Below are 27,500 nucleotides of genomic sequence, written 5' to 3'. Positions count from 1 at the left end.
CACCATTTTGCCTTCTCTCTCTCTCCTGCCTCTCCCCTCACATGCTGTCACACACACACACACGCACACACACACACACACACACACACACACACACACACACACACACACACACACACACACACACACACACACTTGCACACATACATTCACATTTTCATGTGCCATACACTTGCTGCCTTTACCCTTCTTATGATAGCTGTCCGTGTTGTAGTTGGATAATAGTTGTTTATTGTTTGAAGGATTATTAATTGTTGGTCAGTATCGCTTAAGCTAAATAAACGCAAATGTACATTAAAGAGCAGTTGTCTGTGATTATTTGAGCATATGCGTTGTGGTAACAGCTGGTTGTGAGGGTCAGTGCTTGGATTCAACACTTCACTGTTCGACTGACAAATGCAAAATGTTATTTTAAACACTGGCCCTTTATGTAAAAAGACCCTTTTGTGAGACTGTATCCACAGTTTGGTTACTGGTCCCTGATCTCAGGGTGATGCTTGTTGTTGTTACTGTTATCAATAATCATTCTTAATATCTGCTAAAAACCAAACCAGGTCCAACCAGATCACAACAATACCTCTGTTTTAACTCTAAAGTATACAATGCATCAGTGATGCATATACATGTTACCAAATGATACTAGGTCACTTCCTTAACAAATGGACTGACTAAATGTGATAGTTTAGCTTTTCAACTCATGCTACAATCACAAATCTAATATTACATGACCTTGTGGTTGGTCAAGTTTATATTCACAAAACACAAGACCTTGCTAGAGAGCAGATCAAGACCTCCATTTCAAGCAATCTTGATGTGTTTTTAAGGTCTGCACCAGATATATCAACATGTACATTTTCATTGCAACCACATCAGGGAATAATTGTACTGGCCATGTATCCCCACATATCTCATAATGACAAGCCTACAAAGAGTTCTCTTGAGTTCTAAAAAGTCTTTTAGCCACTTCTATCTTACTGTTTTGGGTTTGTGGTCTGTAGATTTATTGTATGATTGGAATGCCACTGTTTTCATTAATTCAATTCAATATTCATTTATTAGTCCCACGAGGGGAAATTCCAAATAATTAATAAAGTAATATTAATAATTGAATTGAATTAATCCTATTGTCAAAAAAAAAGTGCAGCAAACAAGCTCTTATGAACCCTTTGTACACAACCTGCCAACCACCGAACTGTAGACAGGCAAAGATAGAGACTAGCTGGTGAAGAAAGATCACATCATCTCCCACTAAACCCACTTTTGTCCAGTGGAGGGAAATAGGACTCCAATGAAGATCATGGCGTTACTCCCTGTTTAGCGGACAGATTCAGAAAATCAAATGTCCTCAGCAAAAAAGGGCAAATGAAAAAGATAATTTCAAATTCAGCTGGAGGAATAACCTTAGAAAAAACTGACTGATTAGCTGTTCAACAACCACTTATCATGTCAGGACCATGTTCACTCAAACACATAATAAACAATGAATCAGGTACTTTACCTCCTTAAGACAGCCCATGAAGTTGTTGCTGACTGGGGATCCAGGCAGGTCAGCAGTGCTGGGGCTTCCACCCACATAGAAGAAGTCATCAGAGCCTAACATTGTGTAGTCTTCTTGGGTGTATCCAGTGGTGGTCAGAATCCCATCCACTGATATTGTCACCTGACAATGAGGTGTGAACAGTGAGGATGGAGATAAAACATTTTTCTTGGATTTTAAGGACAGACATTGGCCTACAGGATTGTTTTAGAAGTCACTCAGGTCTGCGTGAATTATAAATCTCAGACCCAGTGACATGTTTACCTGTGTTATGGATCAGACAGAACACATATAAAGAAAATCTGCCAGCCCACAATTTTCTTTATTTTTGATGTAAGTTAATAGATGCTATTTGTGGGCATTGAAACTATTGATAGGTATGAGAGGTTAGTAAAATGTAAAAACAAAGATATTAAGTGGGTGAATTTAGCTCCAGACACTGACAAACGCTCTGATTTTCATACTCATGTAGATCTAGTATTGCACAAACTATGTTCACTCTTTTATCTTTTTTTATGTCTACATGACTCAGGAATAAAATAAACTAATACATATATTGTAACAGAAGTAGCACTCACACACCAAAAGAAAAGAGGGAGGAGTTAGTGTCACACCACACAAAATTGATTGCAAACATGCAGGACACACAGACTGGTAGAGTACAGAACCACACTGCAGGGCATCAGTCTGGGAGCAATGTCATGTACTGAAAACCTACGGCAGACCATTCAGTGAAGTACTGTACTTATATACAATATTTAGAGTACTTGTAATTAACTTGAGTAGGCCTATTTCATTTTATGCTTCCTTTTACTTTTTCACTGCTTATATTTATTTGAGAGCAACAGTTATAAGTTACACTACAGATTAAGACTACAAAACGATATGTGATCAATTTGTAAACATAAAGTAATATGTAAAAAACTGCTTGATCCTGACTAACCTCAACACTAAAAGGTGTCTGAAGTATGTACAGTATATAATGACACAACATACTGAAAGGTACTATACTTTGTAATAATATTGCTGATAATACATAGTTAGAATCCTTGTGATGCAAACTTCTTTGTTCTTTTGCAAGTATAATAGACTGTCAAAATATCATGATTGAAGGAATTCCAATACCAATTAGAATCCTGTTTCTTCATAAGCTTTTATTTGTCTCAAGCCATCTAAAACATCTGAGACATTTGTTTCCAAATGTAGATGTCTGTTCTTAATTCTTTGTGGACTTCCTCTGTCCTGTCTTATTTTCTTATCAAGTTTTCTCCTGCAGTGTGGGTTGCCTTGGATTTTCACTATGTTAATTAAAATGATGAGTCTGATCGTACACATAGTGTACTGGACACAATGGTCAAGATTTACAGAGTGGTAGTCTCTTCTTTTTGGTTGTAGTACACCTCTGGCAGTTTCAACAATATTATCACCAAAAACATTTAACAGGAAAATCTAGAATAAAGAAGATTTAGAAGCAACAGTTATAGGAGGCTAAAAACGAGGCAGAGATCATAAAGCAGAAAAGCACCGTCAGTGCAAGTGAATGTCAGAAGGACAAGAAAAATAACCCAAGATGAAAGCTGGTGGATACAAAACCCATTTAGTTATTTTTTTGGGAATGGTATCATGATGTACAGAAGTAAAAAAGAGGAAGGGGAAGAGTAGGCTACACAGCAAACCAAAAAATTGACAAAAAGAATGATATCTACCATACAATGCAGTGAGTTTACCATAGTGTGTCCAATGCTTCTTTGCTTTGCAGAAAGGTGGGGTAGGTAAGAAAAAAATTTATTGAAGTGAACAGTGGTACATTAAAGTAAATGAAATGAAAGCCAACTGATGAAAAGTGAGGGAGTTAGTGCACATGTAAGTAAAAACACGGTTCATTTCAGTCACTACCTTTATGAAGATAGACACTGGTAGAGGTTAACAGGAAGAAAAATCTTTGGCCAGGACTAATCGTAACTTTCACCAGATGAAATGACAAATGTAGCTGGTTGCAGGTCATATCAGGTGTCACATATGGCACATTTCCATTACACAGTTCCAGCTCTACTCAACTTGGTTCTACTCTACTTGGTTTGGTTGCGTTTCCATTACAATTGAGTACTTCATAGTACCTCCTCAACGTAGGCAGGGTCGTCATACCACGGCTGCGCGAAACTGCCCTGACGTCAATTTGTACGCGACGCAAACAGAGCCGAAAAACAATGCAGGACATCGAGGCGATGTTGTATTTGCTGCTCGGTTTGTGGCTTTTCGTCGACGGACCACGGTGATATTTTACGAGCAGCCATTTCCCTCAAGTGAGAATGAAGAATAAAGTCAGCGGTTGCTGTTTCCCGGTGTTACAATGGAGGGGGCGGGATTGTTTTTCCGGTGTTGGACATCGCAGACCAGTGACGACACTCTCCAGCCAATCAGTGGCCGACAGGCTGTTGACGTCACACATATAGTATCGCTTCTACTCGCTTGGAACCTCGCCAGAGCAGTTTTTTAAAATAGTATCGGGTACCAGGTACTATCCCTAATGGAAACACAAAACAACCGGGTAGAGTCGAGTCGAGTCGAGTCGAGTCGAGTCGAGTCGAGTCGAGTCGAGCCGTGCTAGTGGAAATGCGGCATAAGTAACATTAACTTGATAACAGGCCAAAATGAAACATGCTTTTCAGGTTTGTGTGTCTGCACTTGACCATAGATTATTTGTGAGAGAAGTAACACTGTACACGGTTTGACTGAGGGTTTTTGCTGTTCCAACAATTCCAACAGAGGTATTGGTCAGCTGATCAAGTCACATTAATTTCAGCTGTCTCATTCTCCCAGTTAAACTTTCATTCATATCAGATCAATAATTGAAGATGTTCATCTTGACAGTTCTGCATCAGGACCTCCAGTATTTGCAACAAGTAGTAGTAAATTCAGTAGGCTAAGGCTGATTTCTGTATGTAGGCCTATATGTCATTGTGCCATCGCATGTGATACATTTTTCATCAACATTGCATATCTTCTGCTACTTTGTAAATATTTACTTCTACTATGTATACTGAGCATGTTTGGAGTAAACATTTCTTTGGCAATTAATAAATAGAGGCATCAGTTTAAATTTGGTATCTGCACAGGATGCAGATTGGGATCAGGTGTAAAAAACACAATCCATGATCCATCGTCATTTGATATTCTAGATTTCTTATAGTTAACAAATCCTATGAAAATGAAAAACCAAAACCAACACTGTGTCATTCAAAAAGTATTATATGTGTATAAAAATCCCACTATATCTTCTTCCTTTGTGTCATAGAGCTCCGTTGTTGTCAGTTGTTGGCAGTGATATCTTTCTTCATTACCATGAACACACACATTGTAGTTTTTTTTTTTTTCTTTTCTTTTTACTCAATCCCACATATCCCATCCTGTGTAGTAGTTCACCACTGAAAATAGGCCCCATCAAACTATGTAGCCCTATTTAAGTAACATCACTAAAACTGTCAGCTGTTTTAGGAAATCACTGAGCCATTTCAAAAGCCAATTTTGAAATCAAGAACTGGGAGTATCAGGCTTTGCACTCTCCCTGTTCACACCCTACCTCAAAGACCCCACTCACAGGGTAATTTAGAGATAATCTGTGCCTCAACCTTGAAGCCTCACTACTGGGATCTCTTCTGTTCTGCATCACGTCCTCTTTTCTCTTTAAATCAAGTCACTTGTCTCTGTTAAACACTCACATGGCTTTTACTAAAATAGATATGCAGATGATACTCAACTAATCCTGTCTTCCCCCCCATCTGAAACCTAGGTGATGCATTAATCTATGCTTTTCTGGCTGGATATCTTCGCATCACCTGAAGCTCAACCTTGACAAGACCAAGCCGCTCTTCCTTCCAGGGATGGCATCCCACATGCATAACTCCTCTATTACAATTAAGAACTCAGTGGTGTCTGTGCAACATGGGTATGAGACCAACTGTCCTTCACTATCAATATTGCTCCTACAACCCACTCCTGCAGATTTACATACATCCATTCCTTACCAAAAAGATGCAGAAGTGTCTGGTCCAGGCTCTTTTCATCTCGCACCTAGACCACCATAACTCTTTCCTATGTAGTGTGCCTACATGTGCCATCTGAGCTCTGCAGCTCATCTGGATTACAGCAGCCCATTTGGTATTCAACTTGCTTAAGTTTTCCCACATTACACCACTCCCCCACAGCCTGCACTGGCTACTAGTGGCTTTGAATTTGAATTTGATTCTGATTCATGACACTGGTTCTTGCTTACTGTGCTGACATCAGGACAGCAGAAACCTTACACATTTACTTGCAGGCTTAAATTCATCTGTAATAAAAAGGAAATACAATTTTAAAAAAGACAACTTTTTCTCTAGCTCTTATGCTCTTATTGTTCTAAATATAGCACTTAAACACTTTGGCATAGTTGATCAAATTTGATTTAATCTGACTTCACACATTGTGATTCTTACAATTGTTGGAGTGTATCCACACAGTTGATTGTACTTTTTGGAAGTTGTTTTGGACAAATCAGTGTAATGTAATGTATTCAGTGTAATATTATGAAACTATATATTTTTTTACATTTTTAATAAACAAAAAGATTTTGAGCTGATTGCCAAAGAGAGGCCAGAGACTGAGAGACACATTAATACACAGTTGGTTTGGGGTTTTTTCATGGGATTTGCTGACAACAGAAAAATATAAATTGATGATAAGTCTTGTTCATTAAAGTTGAAATCCTTAAGGTTTTCATGACATGAGACAGTATATTTGATTCACCATATGGTCAACCTTATTCTACAATAGCCATTCCATATATTTGCATTCTTTAATTATCTATCTACTGCAGTTTGCAGTTTTAGTGTGAGTGAATTCCTACACAGTATTGAAATTGCCTACCTAAACATGAGGGATTTACAAGAAAAAATGTAGTATGTAATCAAGTGTTATGCAGGGTTTAGACCACACAACAAGCTACACCCCTCCAACCTCTTAGCTTTTACTGTGACTTGCTGTTCTCAAGAAACTCCATCTGCTAGTCTGTTGTACATCTGGTAAAGTAGCTGCTCAACTAGTGTTTGTTGTAGAATTGAACCACACTTGTAGTAACGGCCATGAAGCTGTCCACAGACAGACAGAGAGGGAGGAAGAGATAATGGCAAGAGAGGAATGATCTGCAGCGATGTCTTGACAGATGGTGAAAGAGCTAAGATGACAGACTGTGAGAAAATCAGACCTCAGACAGAATTGGACTTAACTGCAATAATCTGCTTTGTACAATGGTGGCTTCAAATGGAAATGTTAGGCTGAAATTACTACACTTTGATCGAAGTACCACAAGCAGAGAATTCACTCCTGTAAGTAAATCTTGATGATCAAGTTTGGTGAATGTTGACAGACAAATTTGCATAACTTGTCAACTGTAAACCATCTTTACAGTGCTGGCCTTTAAGGGAATGATCACCTGAATTGTCCAAAACAAAGGAACCTATCATTTAAACTGTGCACCATCCAGTTTCATACCCTAATCTCTTAGTGTGTATGAACTGCTTCTCACAGAGCCTGCAACAGACAACAGAGGAAGTTTGCATGCTAAGTAGCAGTAAGTAAGCTAACTGACAATTAGCAACCCAGCAAGCTAGCAGCATGCTACTGGCTAGTTGGCATGCTACAGCTCAATTGATATATGTCCCCATCAATACCATTTATTAAGATAAGATTGAAGAAAGGATTGCAACAAAATGTAACATTCACTTCTTCACAATACAGTCCACCTCTGTCCCTTACCTGTCGGAGGTTGCGGGTCACTTTCACATCATGCCATGAGTTGTCATTGAACTTCCCATTGACTGGCTCCACGATGGCCTCAAAGGCTCCAGAGCCCAGGTTGATAACGAGAGAGACAGCACCATCCTTCAGTGCCAGGTTGACGTAGTCAGCTGACTTGCCAGTGTGAAGGATGAGGCCATTGCGCTGCCATGTCTTGAAGGAGAGTGTAATCTCATCACTGCTGCTCTGGATGGGATTCTGGGAGAGATCGTAGCAGAAATATTCTGAGCCACGGAAAGTGGCCACATTCTCCTCCCTTGCTGTAGTAACAAGAAAAAAGAGGAAAGTTGTTTGGAACAGTATATTTGCAGTCACTCACACAGAACAAATTCAAATTAGGGATAAAATTCAACCAATTTTTTCTTCATAGAGGGCCATATTGTGCAGGCAGCCATTGGTCAAATCTATAGAACTTTGAAATTCTCTCCAAAAACTCCTTTTAAATCTTTTTGTTGTAGGTCCAGGTCAAGACTCAAATCCTGTCAAATTAAGTCTGATATTAAGTCTCAAATCTTTGAGTCCAACTCAAGTAACAAGTCTTCATACAACAATTGCAAGGCAGTTGCAAGTATTTTATGTTTCACAATTGCTTCACAATCAAAATGACATTTAAACATATTTGTATTGAGTCTTTTTTTTAAGGCTGAGACTAAGTACTCTCAGTTAATAGGCATAATGATTAAATAATCAAGGGGTGTGTCTTTAGGCCAAGACTCAGTTCTACTACTCTGGTTGAAACAGGTATACATACATTATAATCTCATTGTGCTGACTGAAGTTCCTGGGTGGACATTAAAAGAAACAAAATAGGTTTATGAGGCTAAATATGATCACTTATAATTTTACCTTGAAAACATTCTTGTCCGTAGGTAAAAAATAGTCATTAATTAAGTAGATGATCACTGCATAATTAAAGACCTCCCTGACTGACAAAACCCTGTGCAGAAAATAAGAACCTTCAGAAATATTCAACAAGTATTCAACAATATTCCTTTCAAGTGACAGAAAGGAATACAGGTAATGGGAAAAGAAAAGGGCGACTGCAGATAATAACTTCAAAGGCCTAATCTTTCCAGTGGAATTGACGTTTCCTGTCAAATAACCAGCTTGCCACAGTGGTTAAGCTTGTGATGACACAGAGAGAAGCAAAGATGGGAAAGAAACTACAGAGAGAAGTCAGGATAGGGTATACTGACTATGTTTGTCATCTTCGTAGAAAAGGAAGGGAAAATACAGGGAAGAAAAAAGAAAGTGCTGAGACAAAGGGAAGTAACAGCCCAGCACAGTCGGTATCTGTGAGATCATCTTCAATTAAATCACTGTAGCAGCAAAAAATACTAGACTGTGGGCTTAGCCAGAACACAGAAGCTACCAAGACACTATGAGGATCTACATGAGACCAGCTTTCATGTGCTCTGCAAAGCCCCACCCCAAGCTGAAAAAAGGAAAAAAATAATGAAACAAATGGCCATGGCTTTCATCTCTTTAAAACAGACACCTCAGGCATCAGTTCCTCCAAGAGAACCCATCCCATACAACACAGACCACTCTAAAATGTCATGAGGGAGAAGAGTGTGTGCTTCAGTGTGTACTTCTGGAGACTTTGAAAGTGAAATATGAAACTGAATTGATGCTCTTAATTGATGCTCTTACCTGCCCTGCTTCTCATTGGTTATTACTCACATTTCAAATGAGCAAACATACCATGCCTCCTTAAAAGTATGACATAGGCCACTACTGTCCTGTGGTGCTCTAACTCCTTTATCATGATGGTTTAAAGCAACCAGCAGGTTCAATTCAAAACCACAGCAAATGCTGATCAAAAGCATGTATGACCAGGGTTAAGTTGTTTTTGCCCTTTGTTAATCAGCAATATAGAAATGTAGATTTCAATCATATATCTCAGAAACCAGAGCTCACCCAAAGTCCCTAAGGAGAGCTTGTGGTGTATTTTCGATAACATTTAGGCAAATTTTTATAAAAAGCATTTATGCTCAGATCAGACTAAATATTGGACCTAAACAGACAGGCCTCAGGAAAGTACCTGACATATGCTCCTGTGGTACGCAGGTGTAAACACACTCCCATGAGATATGCTCTCATGATATGCAGGTGGGGGTAGCACGGTGGAGCAGCAGGTTGTGCGCATGCCTCACAGCAAGAAGGTCGCAAGTTTGATCACCGGGTCAGGCAGGGCCTTTCTGTGTGAAGTTAGCATGTTCTTCCCATGCATGTGTGGTTTCTCTCCGGGCACTCCCACCCGCTTCCACCCACAGACCATAAACATGCTCATTAGGTTAATTCAATTTCAGTTCAATTCCATTTATTTGTATAGCGCCAAATCACAACAGAAGTTGTCTCAGGACACTTTCCATATAGAGCTGATACAGACCAAGCTCTTTTATCTACAGAGAACCAACAATTCAACTGGTGATTCTAAAATTGTCCTTAGGTGTGAGTGTGAGTGTGAGTGTGAATGGTTGTTTGTCGGTATATGTTGTCCTGCGATCAGCTGGCGACCGGCTCAGGGTGTACCCCGCCTCTCGCCCGTTGACAGCTGGGATAGGCTCCAGCCCCCCCGGAAAGGGATAGTCGGGTATAGACAATGGATGGATGGATGGATATGCAGGTGCAAAACATGCCCCTGCCATACTATGGCTCGTATATGTTATTTTTAGAACTAAGTTGGATCAGGACACCAATAGTTACAGAACTCATTTCCAAATGACCAGGTGGCAATGGGCCAGCCATAGACCCCAAGCCATACACTGTAAGAAAAAAATCCCAATTTTATGGTAAATGACTAAATTTTAACAGTAGTTTTCTGGTTTAAAAAAAATAAAAATTATACAGACAATATCTATAAATTAACAACGTGCCTGTTATTTTAAGTATTTTGATGTATTTAAATGACAAATTGCATTTATTTCTTTTTCTTTTTTCACAGAAAAAAAAAACATTTTTACAATTTTATGTAAAATGACAGTAATTTTCTGTAATTAAATATGTAGTTCGTTATATAAGAGTTTATGCCCATACTAACATTCTAACGTTTTTCTCTGTAATTTTAAGATAAATCTTATTATTTTTATATTTAGGCATATTTTTACATTCGACCTGTATATATACACACACACACACACACACACACACACACACACATATATATATATATATAGGTAAATCTTACTAGTTCTTACTAGTTTTAGATACTTTTACATTAAAACTCTGTAATTAAACATGTAGCTCATTATATAAAGATTTATGACCATACTAGCAATCTAAAGTTTTTCACTGTATTTTTAAGGTAAAGATTAGTTTAATATTTATGTGTACTTTTACATTAAAACTTTGAAATTAAATATGTATCTTGTTTCTCTGTAATTTTAATTAAATATATCAGCCTACAAATAAAACTAAATCATCCATTTATTTCATTAATTAATTTATTTATTTTCTTTATCATCTGTTCTTGATAAAGAAAAAGATACAAGAACAAGAACAATTGCTATTGGCTATCTCACTATGTTGCTTTGAACGTGATTAGTTAATGTGGCTGTCATCAAAGAAACTGGCCAATGACAACTGTGCGCACCTTCTTTTTGAAAATACGTCAGTTTGAATGGGTATGGCGCACAATCATCAGCGCTAGGTCCACCAGTAATGCATTACCTGTATTATTACCTGGATTATTTTACATCTGCTTGCCTTTTTTTAATTTATTTTATTTTGAGCAAATCTGAGTTGTGGGATTTAAACGGAGAACAGAAAGCTGGAGTACGGACACAGTGTAACACACGGCGTTCTCATGGCGTTAATATCTTGAATGTGGTTTAGATGGAGGTTTGCGTGTTTACAGGCAGCCAGTCTTTGTCATATCATTCACGTTATTTTACTAACATTGGTTGTTGCTGAGTTAACCCAATTTACTTTGTTCCTTTTTCAGAGCTCATATGATATTTTCTGCTGTCGACATGTAAAGACCATTTAAATTAATAGAAAAAATAGATTCTATTGAATATTATTACATACCCTATCTTTAACTAGTTGAGAGATTAGTAGAACAAAGAAATTTGATAAACATGACCTGTCCTGTCTCTGTCCTCTCAGCTTTTGCAAAAGGGAAAATGCAGCATCTGCTGAGATCCAGAACTGCCTTGGGAGTTGCTGTGATGTATTGTGGGGTTGCTGGTTTCAGCACTTCAGGCCCTCATTCAACCTGCAGGTAGCACCCCTTTTCTCTTCTCACTCACATCCAAACACATATTGACACGTGATATGATTCATTTACTCAGTGGTGTGAAATATTTTCGGTTTGATCTGAACTTTGGTGTGTGCAGGGTAGATGGCAGATAACAATATGTGATTGTGATTAAATATACAATTCTTGAAGTAAGTACCTGTATTATACACAAATGGGGCAGCACAATATGCTGAAAAAAATCATATTGCATTTTTTTTGACAGATTGATTAGTGGGGGGGGGGGCTGCACGGTGGCACAGCAGGTAGTGCACGTGCCTCACAGCAAGAAGGTTGCAGGTTCGATTCCCGGGTCAGGCCTTTCTGTGTGAAGTTTGCATGTTCTTCCCGTGCATGTGTGGGTTCTCTCCGGGCACTCCGGCTTCCTCCCATAGACCAAAAACATGCTCATTAGGTTAATTGGTGACTTTAAATTGCCCCTTGGTGTGAGTGTGAGTGTGAATGGTTGTGCCCTGCGATCGGCTGGCGACGGGTCCAGGGTGTACCCCGCCTCTCGCCCGTTGACAACCGAGATAGGCTCCGGCCCCCCCGCGACCCCGAAAGGGATAAGCAGCATAGAAAATGGATGGATGGATGGATTGATTAGTGGGAATGATTATTTTCACATCATAATGGTATGACATTTGTTGGCATCTGTACCAAACTGAGATGTTTTCTAACATCTGGAGAACAAAAATTTGTAGGCCAGAGCATCTCTGCATCATTTTTGTCACACATTTGACTGTCATGTCATCAATCAAAAAATTGCAGCTTCTGCAGTTTGAATATTGCACTTGGCTATATTGCGACTTTGATAAAAATTTTTATCAATTGTGTAGCCCTACCCCTAGTCGCCTCAATGCTGTGCATCAGTGTGTAAATGTGTGTGTGAATGATTAGGTCTCCCTGATGGTTGGTACCCTGCATGGTAGCACCCGCCATCAGGTTATGAATGTATGTGTGAATGGGTGAATGATAGACATGTATTGCAGAGCACTTGATTGATAAGACTAGAAAAGCACTATACGAGTACAATTCATTTACCATATTCTTCACTGTGTCAAACTGTGCTTCACACAGCAGTGTATCACCTGTGAGATTGAGACTAAGAAGGTTGAAGAACCAGGAGTGATATCACCAGATGGTGGGGCGCAGAATTAAACCCAGGGACAGGTAGGCAAACAGAGTAAAGGCATACAAAGATTGGATTTGTCTCATGGAACCAAGTTTAGATCAGTCATAATGAGAATGTTTTGTGTGATGCTGTTGAGTAATATTTTGCATGCCCATGTCTCCAACAGTAAGCCAATGGTTAATATTGTGTGTGTCCTCCCCTCTTGATCCAGAGATTTTGGGAATGAAAATTCTCCTGGCTAGCGTTGGGCAGAAATCTGGTAATAACGTATCCTGCAGCAATGGTATGAGTTTCATTACCGTCATTAAAAAAAAAAAAAAAAAAAAGCTGCGCAAATAGGTCTGTAGGGGCCTAACATAATTGTAGCATCGTCATAACTGAAGTGAAGTCCACTCCGTTCAATGTATCTGGTTGAATTTTTACTCAAGAAAAAGGTGTTATACAAATGTTTTAACTAGAGGTTGACCGATATGCATTTTTCAGGGCCCTTACCGATTATTAATAATCAAACGAAACCAATAGCCGATATTTAGAACCGATATTCGTTTGCAGCAAAAATGAAAATTTTGGTGTCAAAATTTAGAGTAACTCACCTGGGGTTAGAATGAATACAGTATACTGTTTCTTTGTTTTGTGTACACTGAAAAAAAAGACCTTAACTTTTTGTAAAATAACACAAACACAAAATCTTAATTGAAATACCAAAAGTGATGATTAATGATTCCCTTCCCTTTCCCTTAATGATTAAGAGCAAACTAATAAAGAGGGTGGCAGGAACCTTGGCTCACTACATTTATTTGATAGCTTTAGTAGTTATTTTTCAGATTCAATTTTTACATAAAACAGCATAATGAATACATAAAGATTAAACTTTCAGGGGTTCCCAGAGTTTTTCACTTATAGTTCCTTATTTATTATTAGATTTATTTATATATATTTAGAGAAATAAAGGCATATTCTGAATCTTAGAACAGTAGGCTAGATGTACTGTATGTCATATTACATAAATAAGAATAAGGCACTTAGCAACTTTATGCAAACAATAAAGGCTTCATTTCGCCTTTGGAAGACGTCCTGCGTGATACCTGTGCCAAAGACCCCACATCCTAAGGATACTAGCTGCTACAGGCCGGTGGCACTAACATCGCACCTCATAAAGGCCCTGGAGTGGCTGGTCCTTGCCCACCTGCACCCCTGGTGAGCTCGTCCATGGACCCGCTGCAGTTCGCGTACCAGCCTGGCATCGGAGTGGACGATGCCCTCATCTTCCTCCTCCATCGAGTCCTGTCTCACCTGGAGTCGCCTGGGAGCTCTGTTCGGGTCTTTTTCCTGGACCTCAGCAGTGCTTTCAACACCATCAGGCCAGCCATCCTGAGGAACAAGCTGGAGCTTTCAGGAGTGGACCAACTCCTCACATGCTGGATAGTGGACTACCTCTCCAACTGCCCACAGTATGTGAGGACACGGGACTGTGTGTCAGGGACTGTCCTCTGAAGTGTGGGGGCCCCCCAGGGAACAGTGCTCGCACCGTTCCTCTTCACCCTCTATACAGCAGACTTTTCCCACCTGTCACCCAAATGCCACCTGCAGAAGTTCTCTGATGACTCTGCCATTGTCGGCCTCATCACAGATGGAGACGACAGGTCATACAGAGGACTCATCCAGGATTTTGTGGACTGGTGTCAGCAGAACCACCTGCTGATCAATGCGGATAAAACCAAGCAGTTGGTTGTGGACTTCCGCCGCCGCCGCCCGCACTCTCCCCCATCACCAGTGAACATCCAGGGAAGGGACATTGAGATGGTCACATCTTATAAGTACCTGGGTGTTCATCTGAACAACAAACTGGACTGGACTCATAACACCACTGCACTTTATAAAAAAGTGTGGTGGAAATTCTTGTGAGCTGAAGGAGGGAGTTCACCAGGAGACTTCAGATGTGTTATGCAGAGGTATTTATTGCAGGCTTGATGCATCAAGGAGAAGTTGATGAGCAACACAATGTCCACAAATGAACCAAGGTAGTGCCACACCAAACTCTGAAGATGTCCGATCTAATGGGGTGTATTAATACCCCCAATGTCACATGTTTTCCCTTCTATTCCTTGCACTATTTCCTTATTATGGATATTCTGCACCCTCCTTCTACATTTCTGGTACTCTATTGGATAGTCAAAGCCCAAACAATAGCTCATACCATACTTACGTATGCCCTGACATCCATCCCTCTAACTGAGGACACTTTTAACCTAATTCTCTTAAAATGTCAGTCTATACAGTTTATCTGCAAGACCTTGGCTACCTCACGAGGAGAGACTTCCTATCTGCTGTCTGCTAGAATGGCCTCCAAATATTATGTTGTGTCTCTGTCTGAGGCCTCTGTGTTATCCAACCCTGAGACTTTTGGGCGCCTTAATACAGAAGGCCTGTGATAGAAAATTCCCTCACAAAAAGGACAGAGCAGACTCTATCTGCTAGGGAGGCTGAGGTCTTTTGGGGTGCGGGGGGCACTCCTGAAGACCTTCTATGACTCTGTTGTGGCCTCTGCCTTGTTCTATGGTGTAGTCTGCTGGGGGAGCAGCATCACAGCAGCTGACAGGAAGAGGCTGGACAAACTCATCAGAAAGGTCAGCTCTGTCCTGGGATGCCCTCTGGAACAGGTGGAGGAGGTGGGGGAAAAGAGGATGACAGCCAAGCTGTCCTCCATGACAGACAATGACTCCCACCCCCTCCAACACACAGTCACTGCACTGAGGAGCTCCATGAGTGATAGGATGCTACATCCAAGTGTGCGAAGGAGCAGTATCGCAGGTCATTCCTTCCTGCCGCCGTCAGACTGTACAACAGAATCTGCTCAAAGTAATCAGTACAATAATATGTAGAATAATCTGTGCAATAACATGTGAAACAATCTGTGCAATAACCTGTGCAATAATCTGTGCAATACTACCGGTACATAACAGTCTGTAAATACTATTTACAATTTTTTAGGATGACGTTTTTTTCTTTCTATCCCACCTTTTTCTATATACTTGTTATGTTTAACTAACTGTTTAACTTGCATGCACTTGTTGTCTTTTACCACTCTATCCACTTTATTGGTGCTGCTGTGAAATTGGAATTTCCCCTCACGGGACGAATGAAGGAATATTGAATTGAATTGAATTGATTACACATGTGAGTTCTAGACGCAACGGTAAATTTACTGATTGAAAATAAAACACCCTGAGAATAATCTCCTTGATGTGTGCTCTCTGCCTGATGTAGAAAATCTATGGGGTATTGTGAAGAAGAAGATGCGAGATGCCAGACTCAACAACGCAGAAGAGCTGAAGGCCACCATCAAAGCAACCTGGGCTCTCATAACACCTGAGCAGTGCCACAGCCTGATCGACTCCATGCCACGCCGCATTGCTGCAGTAATTCAGGCAAAAGGAGCCCCAACTAAGTATTGAGTGCTGTACATGCTCATACTTTTCATGTTTATACTTTTCAGTTGGACAACATTTTTAGAAATCCTTTTTTTGTATCAGTCTTAAGTGATATTCAAGTTTTCTGAGATACTGAAATTTGGATTTTCATTAGTTTTTAGTTTAAAATCATCAAAATTAAAGAACTAAACATTTGAAATATATCAGTCTGTGGGTAATGAATGAATATAATGTACAAGTTTCACTTTTTGAATGGAATTACTGAAATAAATCAACTTTTCCATGATATTCTAATTTTATGACCAGCACCTGTATGTCCCTGACTGTCCACACCATTACACCTGAGTGGAAACTTCAATCTAAATGCCTTCAGACATTTCATCAGTATTTTCCTGAAAGCCGTACTGCGGACAATCATGTGGCTGTGCTCAGGGACGCGCTTCAGGAATGGCAACTTGATGCGAATAAACTTTCAGTCATAACAATTCCTTACTTCCGGCGCTGCACGAGTGGCAGCCTGTTACAGCAGCTCCCGCTCACTGTGAGCTTTTTTTTTCTGTTTTAGTTTGGTCTTCTTTTATTATTCTTTAATATATTATCACGTGCGTGTTTGCAATTGATCGGGGCACTATGGAGACCAAAGTCACCGTGATTGCTCTGATCTTTTTCTTGCTTTTTTCATTGTTTACGACCGTGTCTGGGGACCCCGTATGCAGCCAGGGCCCTATTGTTTACAGTAGGGATCAGCTGTTGATGCTCCGTAACACAGCGGTGCTGCCCCAAGAGAGACCCGACGTTCCCCGCGAGCTGAAAAGGAGGAGACGGGGGAGCCGTGCCGGAGCCGATCGTCGCGCCAGAAAAAGGAGATACAGACCCGTCCTCCCGTCCATTATCATGGGGAATGTGAGATCTCTTCCCAATAAGTTGGACGAATTAGCGGCACTGACCCGGCACCAGAGGGACTACAGGGAGTGCAGCCTCATGATGCTCTCGGAAACGTGGCTGACTCCGCTGATTCCACACACGGACGTGAAGCTGGACGGCTTTAAGCTGCTGCGGGCCGACAGGACGAGAGAGAGCGGTAAGAGGAAAGGAGGAGGGCTGGCAGTGTTTGTGAATGACAGATGGTGTAACTCTGGACACATTACTATTAAAGAACAACTCTGCTGCAAGGACATTGAACTGTTAGCCATTAGCATGAGGCCATATTACCTGCCGCGGGAATTCTCGCATGTTATCGTAATAGCTGCGTATATTCCCCCTCTGCTAAGGCTGATGCAGCCTGTGATGTTCTCCACTCTGTCACAAGCAGGCTGCAAACAGAGCACCCACAGGCCCTCCTTCTTATCTCTGGGGACTTTAATCATGCCTCTCCATCCTCCACTCTGCCCACCTTCACCCAGTATGTTGCACTAGAGACAATAAGATACTGGACTTGTGTTATGCCAACACTAAGGAGGCATACACTTCATCACCCCTCCCTCCCCTGGGAAGATCCGACCAGAACCTGGTTCATCTCCTGCCTGTGTACAAACTTCTCGTGCACAGGCAACCAGCTGTGTCCCGCACAGTGAGGAGATGGTCCAACGAGGCTGATGAGGCTCTGAGGGACTGTTTTGAGACAACTGTGTGGGAGGAATTCTGTGATTCTCACGGAGAGGACATTGAGGGTCTCACACACTGCATTACGGACTATATTAACCTTTGTGCGGAAAACACCATACCCACCAGGACTGTACATTGTTTTTCCAACAACAAACTGTGGATTAACCCTGACATAAAGGTTCTCCTTAAGGAGAAGAAGAGGGCCTTTAAATCAGGAAATAAGGATGAGCTGAAGGCTGTGCAGAAGAAGCTGAGATGGAAGATCCGGGAGGGGAAAAACACCTATAGGAGGAAGATGGTGGTTCAGCTGCAGGAGAAAAATGTCAGTGGAGTCTGGAGAGGCCTAAAAACCATCTCTGGCCACAAGGAACCTGACTCTCAAGCTGCAGGGGACCAAAAGTGGGCAAATGACCTGAACTTATTTTTCAACAGATTCGATCAGTCATCTGTCCCTCCCCCAGCCTAGTCTTCCATGCTGCAGCCCCCCCTTTCCCCCTCTGCAACACTCAGCTCACAGCCACCCCCCACTGCTCATCCCATCAACTCAACCCCCCCACCCACACCCTCCAGCACACAGACCCCCTGCACCAACCTGTCCCTCACAACAACCCAGGTGAGAAACCAGCTCCAGAGGATCAAGGTGAGGAAGACTGCAGGCCCAGATGGCATCAGCTCCAGGCTCCTCAAGTCCTGCGCAGATCAGCTGTGTGGGATTGTTGAACGCATGTTCAATCTGAGCCTGAAGCTGGGGAAAGTGCCACAGCTATGGAAAACATCCTGCGTGGTATCAGTGCCTAAGAATCCGCACCCCAAGGACCTCAGCAGCTACAGGCCGGTGGCACTAACATCCCACCTAATGAGGACCCTAGAGTGGCTGGTCCTTGTTCATCTCCACCCTTTGGTGAGCCCATCGCTGGATCCACTTCAGTTTGCCTACCAGCCTGGCATCTTCCTCCAACACCGAGCTCTCTCTCACCTGGAGAAACCTGGGAGTACTGTGAGAATCATGTTTTTTGATGTTTTCAGTGCTTTCAATACCATTCAGCCTGCACTTCTGAGGGACAAGCTGAAGCACACCGGGGTGAACCATCACCTCACACACTGGATTCTGGACTATGTCACCAACCGTCCACAGTACGTGAGGACCCGGGACTGTGTGTCCGACACGGTCGTCTGCAGCACAGGGGCCCCGCAGGGAACGGTCCTGGCTCCGTTCTTCTTCACCCTCTACATTGCAGACTTCTCATACAACACACCCACCTGTCACCTGCAGAAGTTCTCTGACAACTCTTTAATCGTCAGCCTCATCACAGATGGGGATGACAGAGAGTACAGAGAACTGACGCAGGACTTCGTAGACTGGTGCCAGTGGAACTGCCTCCAGATCAACGCAGGGAAAACCAAAGAACTGGTGGTGGATTTCCGTAGACAACCACTCTGCCCCCTGACACTGGTGAACATCCAGGGAACGGACATTGAGATAGTGACATCTTATAAGTACCTGGGTGTTTACCTGAACAATAAACTGGACTGGACTCACAACACAACCGCACTTTACAAGAAAGGCCAGAGCAGACTTTATCTGCTCAGGAGGCTGAGGTCATTTGGAGTGCAGGGGGCACTCCTGAAGACCTTTTATGACACTGTGGTGGCATCAGCCATCTTTTATGGAGTGGTCTGCTGGGGAAGCAGCATCTCGACGGCTGACAGGAAGAGACTTGACAAACTGATCAAGAAGGCCAGCTCTGTCCTGGGACGCCCCCTCGACTCAGTGGAGGTGGTAGGAAAGAGGAGGATGATGGCTAAGCTGTCATCCATGATTGAGAACGACTCCCACCCCTGCAGGACACTTTAACAGCACTGGAGAGCTCCTTCAGCGAGAGACTGCTTCACCCAAAGTGTGTGAAGGAACGCTATCACAGGTCCTTCCTTCCTGCAGCAGTCAGACTTTACAACCAGCAGTGCTCCCAGTAGACCACACACTCACAAGACTTTCAATATGACTGCACTATAATACACATCAACTGTGTTCATTCATACTCTGAAGATATTGTATCTCAACTTGCAATGTAATATATCAATTCCTATGTGCAATATAGGAAACCATTCACTATCATTACTCCAGTCAGGAGTACTATCATTCAATGTGAAATGTCAGTACTGATGGTTCATATTCATATCAATGTTCAATATCAGTATTGTTTGCTCATATTTCATTACTCCTTGTATTGTTTGGTTGATATTTATTATTTAATATCCTTTTACTGATGCCCTCTATGTTTGCTATCCACTTTTGCTGCTGTAATACCTGAAATTTTCCCACTGTGGGACTAATAAAGGTATATCTTATCTTATCTTATCTTATCTTATCTTATCTTATCTTATCTTATCTTATCTTATCTTGTCTTATCTTATCTTATCTTATCTTTCTTAACCACAGACAATGCTGCCAACAGTGCTGCCGCAATCAGGTCCCTGCATTGGCCGTGGGTTAACTGTTTCGGTCACACTCTTAACCTGGCTGTTACAAATGCAGTACAGGACCAAAGGCAAAAAACAGAGCACGCCCTCGGACTATGCCGTAAATTTGTTGAGGCCTTTTCACACAGCTGGCACTGGAAGAGTGAACTGCACAAGAAACAAGTGGAACTGGGACTCCCAGAGCATACTCTTGTAACGGTAAACCGATATCAATCTGTTATAGGTCTTGGGCTACATGCGGTGCAGATTAATAAATACATCTTATTAGATTATTATCATTTATTGGGCAAGGGTGTAGCATAGAATAACATGTACTAGAATATGTATAATATAGTCTCTATTATTTTCATCGACAGGACTCGCTGGGGCTCTAAACTATCCATGATAGAGCGCATCCATGAGCAGGCCCAAGCAATCAGACACGTCCTGTCTGATGACAGAAGGAGCAACCTGTCACTCACCTGGCAGGACACGGATGTCTTGCAGGCTGTTCACAACGCACTGAAACCAGGAATTGACTTCACTGATATCTTGTCTGGAGAAAACTATGTGACCAGTTCCTCTATCCTTCCCATGCTCCAGCTCTGCAGGGACGATGTGTTGGCTGTGTCAGACGAGAACGTCCCATTAACAAAGTCAATAAAGCCTGGAATTCTTGCCAAGCTGGAGGGAAAATATGAAAGCGATACAGTGCGTAAGTTGATGAGAAAATGCACATTCCTTGACCCTCTGGACCGTGGAGGATACGAGAGTGAGTTAGAGGCCAAGATGGTGAGACTGGAGGGGAAAGCAGCAGCAGCAGCGGGTCCAGTGGCGAGGAGTGGAGGAGGAAGAAGCGCAATCCGAACCACCCAAAAAAAAAAGATGACTCTGGGCAGTCTCCTTAAGATAAAAGTGGCAGTGGCATGTCAGGTCGGCACCGTGCAGGAGCGAGCAGGTGCAGAGGTAACGGCGTATTGTCACGAGCCTATTATTCAGGGAGACGACAACCCCCTTCTCTGGTGGAAAAGTGATGGAGCCAGGCCAGGTGTGTTTGTGCTACAACTGCTCCATCAGAACGGGTCTTCAGCACCGCGGGCAAAGTTGTTAATCAACGTGCCCTGCTCAAGCCAGACAAAGTAAAAATGCTGGTTTTTCTGGTGAAAAACCTGGAGTTGATTCCAAAAGTTTGTTTTTATTTCATTTTCAATAGCCGCCTGTTCTGACAGACAAAAAAGTCTTTAATTAAAACAGTGAAGTATGTTTTCAGTTGAGGATATTTCACATTGATCTTTAATATGATATTATTAGTCAGTACAGTAGTTATAATATTAAATGCATTACATTAAAACTGAAATTCTGCAAAATCTGAATCATTAAATATTGTGGCTTGTACTTCTGCTGGTTTTTAACTTTATTTTACATATTTAAACATCAAATCTAAACGCATGAAATGAGTTTCCTCCGCAGGGTGGCGGGGCGCTCCCTTAGAGATAGGGTGAGGAGCTCTGTCACCCGGGAGGAGCTCAGAGTAGAGTCGCTGCTCCTCCGCATCGAGAGGAGTCAGCTGAGGTGGCTCGGGCATCTCCATCGGATGCCCCCTGGACGCCTCCCTAGGGAGGTGTTCCAGGCATGTCCCACCGGGAGGAGGCCCCGGGGAAGACCCAGGACACGCTGGGGTGACTACGTCACTTGGCTGGCCTGGGAACGCCTCGGGATCCCCCCGGAAGAGTTGGAGGAAGTGTCCGGGGAGAGGGAAGTCTGGGCGTCCCTGCTCAGACTGCTCCCCCGGCAACCCGGCCCCGGATAAGCGGAGGACAATGGATGGATGGATGGATCTAAACGCAAAGACTGCAAGTTACAGGTGATTTTAATTTTTCTTTAGTTTACAATCTTGAGCATGTGTCTTTTATGAAAGTTAAATTTTATTTGAATTAGATATATTATTATCAATATTTTACTTAAATTTTAGGGTTTTACAGAATTTTTCTTACAGTGTATATAATAGTTGAAAATTCCCCAAATATGGAAAAAATAAAAAATAAGGTTATCAGAGACTTAGGGCTCTATTTTCGATTCGGCGGCACAGGATGCGCACCCCCCATTTTCGTGCAGCGCAGTCAGGCGCACAGCGCATTTGGTATTTTGGTAAACCGAGGCGTACAGAGGTGCACCAGGATGGGTGTTGCGGCGCAGTAGGGGGAGGTGTCGGCATAATAAGCCGGTAGATTTGGATTTTCGTCGGTCCACGCCGGCGGCGTAAAACGGCGCTGAAAGCTCGCCACCCTAGACCTAATCAACTCTGAGTGCCAGCGCCGCACCACTGGGCGACCGGCGGAGTCCTGTGCCCACGTCACCAATACCTCACAGGCAGGTTTACACAGTGTCTGGCATTTCACTGCGATCAATAATTATCAAAAGCCACGATTCAATGCAGCTATCTGAGTCAGCACATACAGTCAGACCTAAATTTATATATTTTGATCAGTATCTCATCTGACCACATCGCAAGCACATTCGTAATGGTCACTCAACCTGACTGAATGTACACAGGTGAAACAGGGATGCAAACTAATCAATTAACGTCGCTGTGCCAACCAGAAACAGCCGTGGCATCCTACAGAGCATATATACTGCATCTATCTCAGAGCACTGAGAGACAGAGAGAGACAGACACATGGAAAAACGTAAGTGATGATGTTGTCCGCTATTACCCACGTCATTTCATTCCAAATACAAATGTAATCATTGTAATGCTTAACGTTATCTACGAAGATGGAGTACATCATTGCTTTGAGGAGGATGAGGAGGCCGAGGATTTACCATCTAAGGACCTCATATTTAGACATGAGCGACATCAGTCTCCTCCTGGGAGAAGTTTGGGCGTCGGACACTTCCCTGTGCGGGCTCAGTCATCCTCGAAACTTGCCATGCGCCTCACCATCGGCGTATTTAAAGGTGAGGTGAGGAGCTGGTGTGATTGGTGAAGATTTGACTCAGCTGTTTCAAACCCAACTCCACTCCATGCGCCTCACCATCGGCGTATTTAAAGGTGAGGTGAGTAGCTGGTGTGATTGGTGAAGATTTGACTCAGCTGTTTCAAACCCACTCCATGCCTTCTCCCCTCCCTCCTTCCGAGTTGCGTCACTGGGTGGGACTGAGATGAGAAGGGGAGTAGATGCGCCGGCAGCACAGTGCACGATAATACCAAAATCTGCGCCGCCACACCTCATCGGCAAAGTGGACCTGACTTTGCACCACGCTGGCAGCGGAATCGAAAATAGAGCCCTTAGAGATGAAACTCACTTGAGAGGTGCTCAGCAAGGGCATATAAGGCAGCCGAATCTGTTTGTAGGTCAGAGTCTGTGTTCATTAACCAGCCTTGGTTTGGCTGTATTTGCATGCTTAATAACTGCACCAGACTCTGCTGGACTCTTGGTCGTTCTTTATTCTCTTCTGATTTGATAAAACAAGAGACTGAAGAAACTTTAACAGATGATATAAGTTAGATTTAAAAGATAAGTGTTGAGAGGTCCGAGGATCAACTGGCCCAGCCCGAAGGCCCAAACTTCCACATTCCTTCTAACAATACTGTGACATCATATCTCTCTCTTATCTCACAGCAACCTGACATTGCAGACAGTCTAGCTCTCAAAACACCTCAAATGATAGGACAATCAATTATTAATCAAAGGTAATGTTTTTAACAAAGACCTTTCTCTCACCAGCTCTTTATACATAATAAACTGGGAAACACACTTAGTGAATGAGCTGTGTCCTCCTTGTTTCTGCATGTGGGGAGGACCACAACAATTTGGAGAAAAAAAAACTGACAGCGCAGGAGAAAGAGAGAAGGTGGAACTGAGATGGAACCCACTTCACATCAAATCACAGCTACCCTTCCTGAGTTGACTCTGTTTTGAAAAGTGAATAGTGTTGAGAAGGAAAGCAGGAGATGCGGATGCACCTGTACACTTTTTTCTGTCTGGCGGAAGTGACTCCAATTACTACGAGAGCTTCATGATGATCAAAACAAGTCCAAAGCTCAACACAAATCCAGGTGCAAAACAAACACTCCAAAAAAGAACAAAAAATATTCATATGAATATTTATTCCTGTATAGCCTTCAGTCTGGAAGTGCAATTGACTGACTGAAGACACTTGTTTTTAACAACTTTGAATTTTATTTTGAAGCAGTTTTGTGTAGTTACAAAACTAAAAGTTTTGCGACTGGCATTACACCTAACAGAAACAATATTTTAACTAAATATTTAAAGTATGCATGGTCTGGGATTGAATGTGTAGGGATTGACCTATGCTGAGGTTAGGTTGAATTATTACTCTTCTTGGCCTTGCAGGTGGAGAGGTCACATTGAATACTGTATGATTAAATGTATCATATACACTCCAACTAGCCTTGACCCCTTGACATACTGGACAGCCTATGAACATGTTTCAGTCAAATCCGTATTATCAGACCCCAATTCTACTAGGCAGAGGGTGAGTTTCAATATTTTGCAATCTAGGAACATAGTGACAACACAGCAACAAAGTGGTATTCAAATACATATGAGCAGACTGTCGAACGACTGTAAGTAGTCCTGTGATCTCAGTTCAAAACAGTAAGTTATCTGCTCATATCAGTTTGTTAGGCTGTTGGAGTCGTTGGCGTGGAAGGAATAAACATTATAGTACACTGACATTGTCAGACCTTATAAAGAACTCACAACCACTAGACAACATCAAAAAATATTATGGCTACAGAGAAATAAATACATTTTCTTCTAATTTATGTTTTGGGCTGCCAAAGTCACACTGCCTCTTGTCTCCATGATGGTTCCCTAAGGTCAGAGAGCATCCCTCACTTTCCATCTACATCACAATGTGAGTAAAAGATAGCTTTATCTGTGTGCGAGAGGAACCATGCTAGTTCATCCATGAAGAAGTTGACCTGCAAGGGTGGAATAAGAACACTGCCCTGCTTCAGAAAGCAGACACACCTGCAAGTAGAAAAGAAAAACTATGGAAAGACCAAATTTTATGACAAATCCAATCAATATTATCAGGTTTTAAATTGTGTTGTTATAGTCTATAAACAACTAAATTTAAACATATAATATGCCAACAGAATACTTCTGTTTTACATAATAAGGGGTGATAGACAGAAAGAAAAAATCCATACAAGATTACACTAACCCAGTGAGTCAGTCTTATTCATTTTGTTGAAATATGAAATGCTAATGTACTAAGAGTGAATAAAATTTCTCTTCTAAATGAAATGAGGATGAAGGGAGTAAGGAACTCATAATGATTTTAATGGCATATGTAAGCCATTCCATTTGGAGCTTGCTCTTGATGGATGAGCTTGGAAGAGTCCTGCATGGGTTCATCCATAAAAATGCCAGGCGGAGATGACATAAAATAAAAGACGTAAAAGTTATGATCACAGGGAATGCTGTATGTTCCGGGTGGGAAGAACTGAATTTGTGCCATTTTCTCCAGCTTTTCCACAGCATCTGTTTTATATTAAAATGTGGTTGGTTCTCCACTTAAAACTTTGCTATTATAATTTCTTTTTTATATTTTGGTTCTGTTTATCATATTCAAGAACATTCCCAGGGGGTCCTTACACAGTACTGTGTCAGTGCTACTAACTAGAACTAGAGGTCATCTTGGCAAGATATGACGAGATAAAATAGATCAGAGCATGCAAAACAGTCTGCAGAGTGCCAAAATAGAGAAATCAGAGTTTATTTCTTTTGTCAAAGTCTTCATCAAGCTAAATCATTGCCAGGTGTATACAAGAAATCTGACAGCTAAATATGAGTCAAATCAGCATGAAGTAACCAAGAGGAATATGAAAGTAACATGACCAAAATTTTATTAATTGTTCCATTAGTTCAGGAAACAGGAAAGAGCACTATGTCATTCATTCATTCATTCATTCATTCATTCATTCATTCTCTACTGCAGTGTTTTGTTCTGAAAATTTAATTCAGTGAGATCATGGTTCAACTCATAAAAATATTCATCTGATCAAACATCTACATCTACAATAGAACTCATTAATTCCATAGTATCTTAAAAGGGAAGGGAAGGGTATTCATGCCCTGCGATCGGCTGGTGACCGGTCCAGGGTGTACCCCGCCTCTCGCCCATTGACAGCCAGGATAGGCTCCGGCCCCCCTGCGACCCCGAAAGGGATAAGCGGCATAGAAAATGGATGGATGGATGGGGATTCATTTTCAACGTGAATATGTTTAATAAGAGCTATACATATGTTTCATCTCTAAAATAATGAGAGGGAGGTGAAGATGACACAAAGGAATCTGAGGGGCCAGTCTAAAAAACCTGTGAACCTGACATCAGCTCAGATGAGAGCATGTAGAAACTCCTGAGAAGACCATTTGTTGTCCTTATTCCATAAGGCAATAATATATCAATTATATCCAAGGCAATAATCCTAATCATATTCATCTGAACATCCCAAGTACATCTTTCTCTCACTCATTCACCTGAAGTCAGTGGTGTACAGAAGGAAAACAGCTTAGTTTTTCAGAGGGACAAGATTTCATCCACTGGCAGTGATGACTATGCTGGGGAAGAGGGAAAGACAAATGGAGCAGCAGAATGAAGGAAACATTATCTTGGGCGGTGTTGAATATCAATGTGATTTCTGGATTTTCCATTTCTCTCAGTGTGTGTGTGTGTGTGTGTGTGTGTGTGTGTGTGTGTGTGTGTGTGTGTGTGTGTGTGTGTGTGTGTGTGTGTGTGTGTGCTTGAAAAAATCACCCTAATTATGTTATCAGGGTTATTTCAGCTTGTGTTTGAGACTTAAAATTTATATCAGACAGCCCCCATTAGACACTAGGTAGTAAATTATTTGTTAAAACATCATCTGTCTAAAATCATTGATGTGTACATACTATACATAAGAGTAGTTATTGCACTGCACTGTAGTTTGTGATGTGGATAAATCTACAGGAGTCTATCCTGCAGATTCAGTTGTACAAGAATATTGATACACACACACACACACACACACACACACACACACACACACACACACACACACACACACACATTATGAATAGTGAGAGAGTGAGAAAGATCTATATCTATATATTAATGGTTCAAGAAACCAGTTTGAGATGATTTGAGCTTTGTGACATGGTGCATTACCCTGCTGGAAGTAGCCATCAGAAGATGGGTATACTCTGGTCATAATGGGATGGACTTGGTCAGCAACAATATTCA

At 41.8% G+C, this 27,500-nt stretch overlaps 1 protein-coding gene across 6 annotated transcripts in view; it reads right to left on the bottom strand.

Annotated features, from left to right (window-relative positions):
• nrxn3a (neurexin 3a) overlaps positions 1-27,500 on the bottom strand; it is a 311,431-nt gene that overhangs the window by 175,506 nt on the left and 108,425 nt on the right. For 5 of the 6 annotated variants that reach the window (XR_011603028.1, XM_070978856.1, XM_070978857.1 and 2 more), the window contains exons 6-7: positions 7,331-7,632; positions 1,499-1,660 (exon numbers count right to left, since the gene is read on the bottom strand). Coding sequence is in view for 5 of the 6 variants with exons in the window: in XM_070978856.1 (XP_070834957.1) it covers positions 1,499-1,660; positions 7,331-7,632 (464 nt within the window). In the remaining variant the exon portion in view is untranslated. Of the gene's footprint in view, positions 1-1,498; positions 1,661-7,330; positions 7,635-27,500 lie in introns of all 6 variants that reach the window. The other variant, XM_070978858.1, reaches the window with a different exon arrangement.

Source organism: Chaetodon trifascialis, chromosome 14 (genome assembly GCF_039877785.1).
Source record: "Chaetodon trifascialis isolate fChaTrf1 chromosome 14, fChaTrf1.hap1, whole genome shotgun sequence".
In the NCBI taxonomy this organism is placed as follows: Eukaryota; Metazoa; Chordata; class Actinopteri; order Chaetodontiformes; family Chaetodontidae; genus Chaetodon; species Chaetodon trifascialis.
The sequence above is the reverse complement of the archived record's forward strand: the minus strand, read 5'-3'. Positions and strand labels throughout refer to the sequence as shown.